The sequence below is a fragment of the Perca fluviatilis genome, unplaced genomic scaffold (genome assembly GCF_010015445.1).
Source record: "Perca fluviatilis unplaced genomic scaffold, GENO_Pfluv_1.0 PFLUV_unplaced_scaf_1, whole genome shotgun sequence".
Taxonomy (NCBI): Eukaryota; Metazoa; Chordata; class Actinopteri; order Perciformes; family Percidae; genus Perca; species Perca fluviatilis.
In genome coordinates this window covers 600,753-609,657 of record NW_024375502.1, presented here as the reverse complement: position 1 = coordinate 609,657, position 8,905 = coordinate 600,753, and the positions used below count along the sequence as shown (strand labels likewise).

At 45.8% G+C, this 8,905-nt stretch overlaps 2 protein-coding genes across 2 annotated transcripts in view; one reads left to right on the top strand and one right to left on the bottom strand.

Annotated features, from left to right (window-relative positions):
- The window catches only part of LOC120554978 (NLR family CARD domain-containing protein 3-like), a 32,641-nt gene extending 27,486 nt beyond the window's left edge, over positions 1 to 5,155 (top strand). Inside the window, exons 11-12 of the mRNA XM_039793825.1 lie at positions 4,390 to 4,436; positions 4,557 to 5,155. Of these exons, the coding sequence (XP_039649759.1) occupies positions 4,390 to 4,436; positions 4,557 to 5,098 (589 nt within the window). The 3' untranslated portion in view covers positions 5,099 to 5,155. The remainder of the gene's footprint in view (positions 1 to 4,389; positions 4,437 to 4,556) is intronic.
- Positions 1 to 8,905, bottom strand: part of LOC120554977 (NLR family CARD domain-containing protein 3-like) — a 291,821-nt gene that overhangs the window by 173,169 nt on the left and 109,747 nt on the right.

The window sequence follows — 8,905 nt, the reverse complement described above, 5'->3', positions numbered from 1 at the left end:
ACCGGGGACAGTCTGGGGGAGACAGGGGGAGGTCAAGGGGACACACAGGGGGACAGTCTGGGGAGACAGGTGAGGTCAAGGGACACACAGGGGGGACAGTCTGGGGAGACAGGTGAGCTCAGGGACACACAGGGGGACAGTCTGGGGAGACAGGGAGGTACAGACTGAGGAGGGGAATGAAACGGTGGGGGAGCAAAGTGTTAGGTGGAGTGAACAGGTAGAGGAGGAGGTGCTGGAGAAGGAGGTGGTGATGGAGGGAGTAGAGGCTGTAGTTAAATCCAAACTACCTGTAAAACGCAGACGGAAGACTCCCAGCGCCTCCAGTGAGGCAGGCTGCCGAAGGCAGTGAGTGAGGAGAGTGTGAGGGAGGGTGTGTAGGTGTGGTAGAGTGTGAAGGTGTGTCTGATGAAAGTGAAGTTCCTAATTATAGCAGCAGTCAACAGAGGAAGTTTTATACTGCTGAGGAAATAAAATGTTTCCTAAAACAAACAAAGAATCAGCAAGGTGTAAAAGTAGAAGAGTTTTTTCCCGATTTGGTTCTTTTCTGCTCCTCCGTTAGTTTTCACAACAGCCGGAAGGAGGTTTCTGAAATCACAGTCCAAGAGGGTTTTAGATTGAAAAAACTTGTGCTTAAAGTAAAAAAACAACTACGTCTTGATGATGAAATACGCTCCAATGTTTATTAATTTATTGTTTATTGTTGTTGCTTTTAACATTTCATTTATTATGGATGTTTTTAAAGTTGGGAGTTTGAACGTAAATGGAGCTAGGAATGTCATTAAAAGAGCCAGCATTTATGAAACTATGAGAATGAAACACATTGATGTTTTATTTCTACAAGAAACTCACAGTGACAGCAGCAACGAGGCCGACTGGAGGAGAGAATGGGAAGGGGAAGCCATCCTGAGCCATGGCTCCTCTCTGAGTGGAGGAGTGGGCTTCCTCTTCTCCAGAGCTTTCTCTCCGGTCTCACTGGAGGTCCAGCATTTTATGGAGGGGAGGCTGCTCTTAGTCAGAGCTCAGTTTGATCATTTTACGGCTGTTTTTATTAACCTGTATGCCCCAACAACCGGTGCAGAGAGAAAGATCTTTTTAGAAAAGGTAGGTGGGGTTTTAAATGGATTTTTTATTCTTGGGTGGGGATTTTAACTTTACTGCAAATGCTCTTTTAGATCGTAACCATGCAGAGCCGCATCCAGCTTCCCAGCATGCTCTGGGGCGGCTGGTCTCCACCTATGGCCTGGTGGATGTATGGAGAAGGATGCATGCAGACTGCCGACAGTACACATGGTCCCACCTCAGAGAGAGTAGGATCTCCTCAGCCAGACTTGATCGTATTTATTGTTTTAAACAACATTTTAATATTTTTAAAGTGTGTAATATTGTTCCTGCTGTTTTTACTGATCACTCTTTGGTTTTATGTCATGTTTTTATAAGAGATGTGAAACCGAAAAGTGCCTATTCGCATTTTAACTCGGTTTTAACTTTTGACAAAAATTTTAGAGAGGTCCTTATTTATTTTTGGAATATTTTTAGACAGAGAAAGGGTGATTTTAGCAGTCTTAGGCAGTGGTGGGACCATGGTAAGACAGAAATCAGGCTTTTATGTCAACAGCACACCCTCAACGTACCGATTCCAGACCATCTCGGAGATGGATGCTCCCTCTAGCTTCTTCTTCGGCCTGGAGAGGAAGAATGGGCAGAGGCGGGTGATCCACACACTGCTCTCAGACACAGGGCAGGAGATCATGGAGCCGAGGCAGATCAGAAGGCGAGCTGTGGAGTTTTACTCCTCTCTCTACTCTAGCGAGTATGAGGAGCAGGAGGCTCTACAGGAGGAGTTCCTGAGTGGGCTACCTCAGGTCTCTGCGGAGACCAACTCCTGTCTTGAGGCGCCCATACAACTGCAGGAGGTCCACGCTGCCCTGCACAGTATGCAGGGGAGACGTGCCCCAGGCATTGATGGCCTCACAGTCGAGTTTTTCACTGGTCTGATTTCTCTGGACCAGGAAAAGGGTTTTGACCGTGTTGAACACAGCTTCCTCTGGAAAGTAATGGGGAAGTTTGGGTTCAGCGCTGGTTTCATAGCCAAGATCCAGGTGTTGTACAGTGAGGTTGAGAGTGTGCTGAAGTTTAATGGCTGTCTGTGTGCTCCTTTTAGAGTGTGTAGAGGCGTCCGGCAGGGCTGTGCTCTGTCCGGGATGCTCTACGCACTCTCCCTAGAACCCCTCCTCTGCAGACTACGCCACAACATTGAAGGTCTGATTTTACCTGGTTTTAGTGACAACATGGTTTTATCGGCTTATGCTGATGACGTCATTGTTTTTATTAAAGGCCAGCATGAGTTGGACATTTTAGAAAACACTGTTTTGGGTTTTAATATTTTATCTGCAGCGAGGGTGAACTGGCAAAAAAGTGTAGCCCTCGCTGTTGGTGAATGGCATGACGGTCTCCCGGTTCTCCCCCAAGACCTGGTCTGGGAAAGGGACGGTTTTAAATATCTCGGTCTGTTCCTCGGTACTGAGGTCGTGGTGCGGAGAAACTGGGAGACCGTCATGGAAAAAATTGACAATAAAATGAACAAATGGAAGTGGCTACTCCCTCAGATGTCTTATAGAGGTCGAGTTTTAGTTCTGAATAATCTGGTTGCATCCCTGTTGTGGCACCGTTTAGCTTGTGTGGACCCCCCGTCAGGTCTACTAGCTCAGATACAGCGAAAAATGGTGGATTTTTTTTGGGGGGGTCTACACTGGGTGCCACAGGGGGTGCTGTTTTTACCAAGAGAGGAGGGGGGACAGGGCCTTGTCCACCTGGCCAGCAGAACGGCCACTTTCAGGCTTCAATTTATACTAAAGTTTTTGTCGGGGCCGCCTGACTTGGTGTGGAGGAACGTGACCAGCTGTATCCTCAGACATGTGAGTAAACTGGGCTCCTCTGTTTTTAACTGATCCTAAATTTTTAAAGTTAAGTGGGTTTCCTCCTTTTTATCAGGGCGTTTTTAAATCGTGGGCCCTTTTTAACTGTACATTGAATGATAGGTCAGACTCTCTGCACTGGTTGTTGAAGGAGCCGCTGGTCAACGGGAGCAGACTGGACATCTGCAGCGGGGTGCCCGGGCTGCTGGCAGCCCTGAACCGATCCAGGACCCTGAGCCTGCAGCAGCTGGTGGAGGCAGCAGGGCCTGGACTATCGGGGGCCGGGGCTCTGGGCTCTCTCCTGGGTCTGACCTCCATCCGGGTCGCACAACGAATCCTCAACCTATGGACCCAGAAGCTGAGTGGGAGAGAGAGGAGGCTCCTCATGGAGTACAGCCCGGGAGAGACTATGCCAGACCCCACAGACCCGTTCCCAGAAGTCTACATGAGCCCAGAGTTTGGAGAGGAGACCGGCCCCCTGCTAGCTGTCAGTAGCCCGGGCAAGCTTACCCTGCACGGAGCAGACAAAGTGACACTGTACCAGAATTGTGTGAAAGCCATCAATAAAAAAGGACTGAGTGGCAGACCCCCCACTGTCTGGAATGACAGGCTGGGGGGGGGGCATCCTTGTCCCCAGTGGAGGGTTTTATACAAGCCTCCCCTCAAAAAACGGACCGCTGACCTCCAGTGGAGGATTCTACATGGTGCTGTCGCCTCCAATGCTTTTATCTCTGTTCTTAACCCAGCTGTTCTTAGCCAGTGCCTGTTCTGTAACCTGCGAGAGGCTGTGTACCACATGTTCACTGAGTGTAAGAGACTCACTGAGTTCTTCTCTCTTTTAACTTTGGTTTTTAGTCTTTTTAACGTAGTTTTTACTGAGAGGGTTTTTATTATGGGAGCTGTCTATGAAAAGGCACAAAAAGAAAAATGGCAGCTCCTGAACTACCTTTAAGGTGAAGCCAAAATGGCGATTTATATCAGCAGAAAGAACAGGTTGGAGAACAGAGAGGGGCAGGAGGCCAGGGCAGTCTGGCTCTGTAACATCAGGGCCAGACTCTGGTTAGAGTTCAGGTTCTACAAACATATCGGAGACATTGATGCTTTTAAACTACGTTGGTGTTTTAATGACATTGTTTGTTCTGTGGTTGATGATGAGCTGGTTTTTGCACAAGTTTTTATCGGATAATATTCTGTCTTTAAATACAACTACTGAGATTTTAATGCATTAGAACTTTATTTAATTGTGAACCTGCACAAATTATAATTATGTAAATAAAGTGTTTTGTAAGAATCAAACAAAAAAAATCTCTCTCTCTCTCTCTCTAGTAAGAACTTCTCTTATGATTGGTACATATATTAATTGATTGACAGCCCAAATATGAATATAAATGAGTAAATTCCAGCCCTACATTAGATCAGATGAAGCTGTGTGTGAGAGAGTGAAGTAATGCCCCCCCCCCCCTCCTCCTTTCAGGGTGGAGCCTGCTGGAGTCAGATGGTTGACACCAGGTCTGAGGAAGTGTAAGTCTGTTTTACATTTCATTCATGGAACTGTGACATCACTCCTTCAACCCTCTGATGTCATCATCAAAGTCCTGATTGGTTAATAACTGCAGCTGTGTTGTGTCTCCTCTCCGTCAGATTCCTGTGAACTCACACTGGACACAAACACAGTGAACAGAAAACTCAAACTGTCTGACAACAACAGGAAGGTGACATTAGTGGAGGAGGATCAGCCATATCCTGATCATCCAGAGAGGTTTGACTACTGGTATTATCAGCTGCTGTGTAGAGATGGTCTGACTGGTCGCTGTTACTGGGAGGTCCAGAGGAGAGGAGATGTTGATATATCAGTGAGTTACAGAGGAATCAGGAGGAGAGGAGACAGTGATGACTGTGTGTTTGGATGTAATGATCAGTCCTGGAGTCTGTTCTGCTCTGATCGTGGTTACTCTGTCTGTCACAATAACAGAGAAACATCCATCTCCTCCTCCTCTGTCTCTGGTAGAGTAGCAGTGTATGTGGACTGTCCTGCTGGCTCTCTGTCCTTCTACACAGTCTCCTCTGACTCACTGATCCACCTCCACACCTTCAACACCACATTCACTCAGCCTCTCTATCCTGGGTTTGGGTTCAGGTTCGGTTCTGGTTCTGGTTCCTCAGTGTCTCTGTGTCCTCTGTAGGACGGAGAGTCTCCTCCTGTTTCTCACTGCTGATCAGTTGAGTCTGTACAGGATCACACTTACAGAAATACTTCAGGTTATTGTTATGAACTAATGAATGAACTTTGTATAAAATAATTCAGAATGATTGAACAGATTCCTGGTGAACATTGTAAACTTCTTCCACTTCCTGTCCTTTAAAGATGGAAGCTGTGATCATGAAAGTGTAAAAATGTGTCATGTTTAGTTTTGATTTCTGTCTCTTTTCACAATAAAAGCATAAAGTTCCTGTGATGTGTTTGTGTTACGTTTAATAACATCCAAACCATAGACTGTATGTATGAATATAATAGTAATATTTACAGTCTATGATCCAAACTATTTCTTAATGAGATTCTGCAGATGTTTAAAGGTTGATCAGCACAACCTTGACATTAAAATGACAGACACCACACACACATATGTATAATACTGTGTATAATACCGTGTGTATATAGTCTATGAATACTACTCCTAATATGTGTGTGTGTGTGTGTGTGTGTGTGTGTGTGAGAGAGAGAGAGAGAGAGAGAGAGAGAGAGACCTCCAGCTTACATTGGGTTCTCCGAGCGACGAGCTAGCAGCCCCTAGCAGACGCTAGCTGGCTGTCCTTTCACTATATGGAGCTCCTCAACTCCGAAAACTTTGAAGCAAATTGTAAATTCGGCAACGATTTTTGCAAGACCTATATTCGAAATCTAAAAAGTTCATTTCTCGCTTAAAACGTTGTCAGAAGTGAATTTAGTGATGAATAAGATGGCGAAAATTGTTAAAATTGTCCTGTTGTTGGTCTGCCAAAGAAGTCCCATTCACCTTGTTCTGAATGTGAGAGATAGCCACGCCCCCTGATTTACATATAAGAACTGGAAATAAATAGAGAGTGAAATAAATAAATGTGGACTTATGAAATAAAAGTACCATGAAATAATTAAATTTATTTAATTATGTAATTATTGCCTCATTTATTTATTTCATGGTGTATTTCAAAGGCATATTTATTTATTCATTCATGTATTTATTCATTCATTTAATTGTGAATAAAACAGCATTCCATATTTTCGTATATATATTTCCATAATATATCTTAGCAGAAAGTTGAAAAATGTTGCGTTTACTTCACACAAGAGCAGCCATTTCCCCTGTTGCCATGGGAACGTTATAAAGTGATGTAATTCATCATCAAAAGCAGGCTGTTGGGGGGGATCACTTTTCTTTCTCTTTTTCATCTCTTTTTGCAAGTTCCCGCAATTTCATCGCATAAAATTGCATAAATATCATAGAGCATATTCCATCACATTTTTTAAGAAAAACGCCCGCATAATCAAGGATTTTTGCCTTCAACAATCACAAAAAAACTTGTGTCTCATAAAGTCTTTTCACGTCCAGTTTGGTCCACATAAAGCCTGAAAAAGTCAGCAAAAAAGTTCCAAAGCTGTCCTAGAATTTAGCAAATCAAGCAAAACTAATGATTACATTTTCTAAGTAGGCTACCACCCAGCTGACTCACAACGAGCTCTTTCTCAGCCTGAATATGCCATCTCTCTGGTTCTGGTTCTGGTTCTGGTTCTGGTTCTGGGGGATTTCTGAGTCTCAAAGTCGTTTTTGTTGTAATTGCAAGTTGAAAAACCCTTCCCCATGTTTTTGGATTGGGCCCGCGGGCTGTGAGTTTGACCCATGGTCCCTCCACTGTCCTGATGTGGAGATGTTAAACAGTTAGCTGTTGAATACACATGAGGGGTAAACTAGAGCCAGGACCTTCTGCAGAGCATCTCTGGCATCAGCAGCCTCTTCTTCTGCTCTCTGTCTGTCCAACTGCTGCCTCTCCAGCGCCCCCTACAGGAGGACAGGAGGACAGAGGGAAAGACATGCAGCGATTTCACAGGAAGACGTAGAAAAGGAGGTCAAGTCCAGTAGAACTCTGTCTGTCCCTATTTTAACCATCTGAGGTCACGGTGTGGAGCGCCTGGTGCAGGTGTGTTTAGGGCCGGTCCAAATCCACTTTTACTAGTCTGACGGCAGTAAAAAGGGTCTGTGTGCCGGGCGCCTGGTCCTAAAGGGTTGTCCTTAGTGTCTTCATTAATCAGAGGGGTGTTTTGGGCGTAACATGCAATCAACCAATCAGAGATCATCTCCCATTCATCAACCAATCAGAGATCATCTCCCATTCCCTTTAAAAGCCAGGCGCGTTTGGACCTTGGAGCATTGCTGTTATGATGGAGGATTTACACCCTAATATTATTATTAGTAATCTTCTGCATGTGTGTGTGTGTGTGTGTGTGTGTGTGTGTGTGCTGTGTGTTCCTGTGTGTGTGTGTGTGTGTGTGTGTGTGTGTGTGTGTGTGTGTGTGTGTGTGTGTGTGTGTGTGTGTGTGTGTGTGTGTGTGTGTGTGTGTGTGTGTGTGTGTGTGTGTGTGTGTGTGCTGCTGTGTGTCCCTGTGTGTGTGTGTGTGTGTGTGTGTGTGTGTGTGTGTGTGTGTGTGTGTGTGTGTGTGTGTGTGTGTGTGTGTGTGTGTGTGTGTGTGTGTGTGTTTTTGCCGCCCTGTGTGTCCCTGTGTGTGTGTGTGTGTGTGTGTGTGTGTCCCTGTGTGTGTGTCCCTGTGTGTGTCCCTGTGTGTGTGTGTGTGTGTGTGTGTGTGTGTGTGTGTGTGTGTGTGCTGCTGTGTGTCCCTGTGTGTGTGTGTGTGTGTGTGTGTGTGTGCTGCTGTGTGTCCCTTTGTGTGTGTGTGTGTGTGCTGCTGTGTGTCCCTGTGTGTGTGTGTGTGTGTGTGTGTGTGTGTGTCCCTGTGTGTAACAAGCATAGTGTGCGTGCACTGTGCCTCGAGCCTCATGAGATAACAGGAGGTCTCTCCCACTAGGAGATAACAGGAGGTCTCTCCCACTAGGAGATAACAGGAGGTCTCTCCCACTAGGAGATAACAGGAGGTCTCTCCCACTAGGAGATAACAGGAGGTCTCTCCCACTAGGAGATAACAGGAGGTCTCTCCCACTAGGAGATAACAGGAGGTCTCTCCCACTAGGAGATAACAGGAGGTTAACGGGCGGTTAAAGAGGAGTCACTAACCCCCGTAGGGGGGGAAACCCTCCCCGCTCGACAGCAGGCAAGACGATCCCAGAGAAAACATAAAGAACTGGCAAAAGGTTGGGTCTCCTAGTCCAAAGTCGGACTCAGGTAGTTTTTATTATTTTGTGACAAAAGCAGAAATTAAAAGCAAGTGGTCCTCTACAAAATAAAGATAAAGATAAAGATAAAGATAAAGCCCCGCCTCTAACAGAGGTATTTAAAGCCGCTTCTCTTCTCCTCCTGGCTCTGTGTCTCCCACACTCATAAGAGTTCAGGTAATCTCCTTTCGGTGTCAAAGAGGCAAATAAATCTTCCCCAAAACGCAGCCGAAAAGAGCGTCTGGGCAAACTAAGAGAGAAGAGCACTTTTTGGCCTCTGTTTAACAGAGGTATTCAAGCCGCCTCTCAGAGATAGTCTTTTTCTTTTCTCTTTTCTTTTCCTCCCTTACACTCAGCGAGCGCAAGGGAACCCCTCTACAGCTGGAGAGAGGCATCATGAATCTTCCCAAAACAACAGGAAGTGCAAGATGGAGAAGGCTTCATGGCATCCCGATGCCACGTAAAGCGGCTCGGTAAAGAGCCCGGAAGGGACCCAAAAAGGGAGCCAAAAGGGACCCAAAAGGGAACACCTGAAAGGGCTCAAAAGGCACCCAAAAGGGACCCAAAAGGGGGACCCTAAAGGGCTGCTACTCGGCAAAAACACTCATATTTATACACAGAAAACATTTT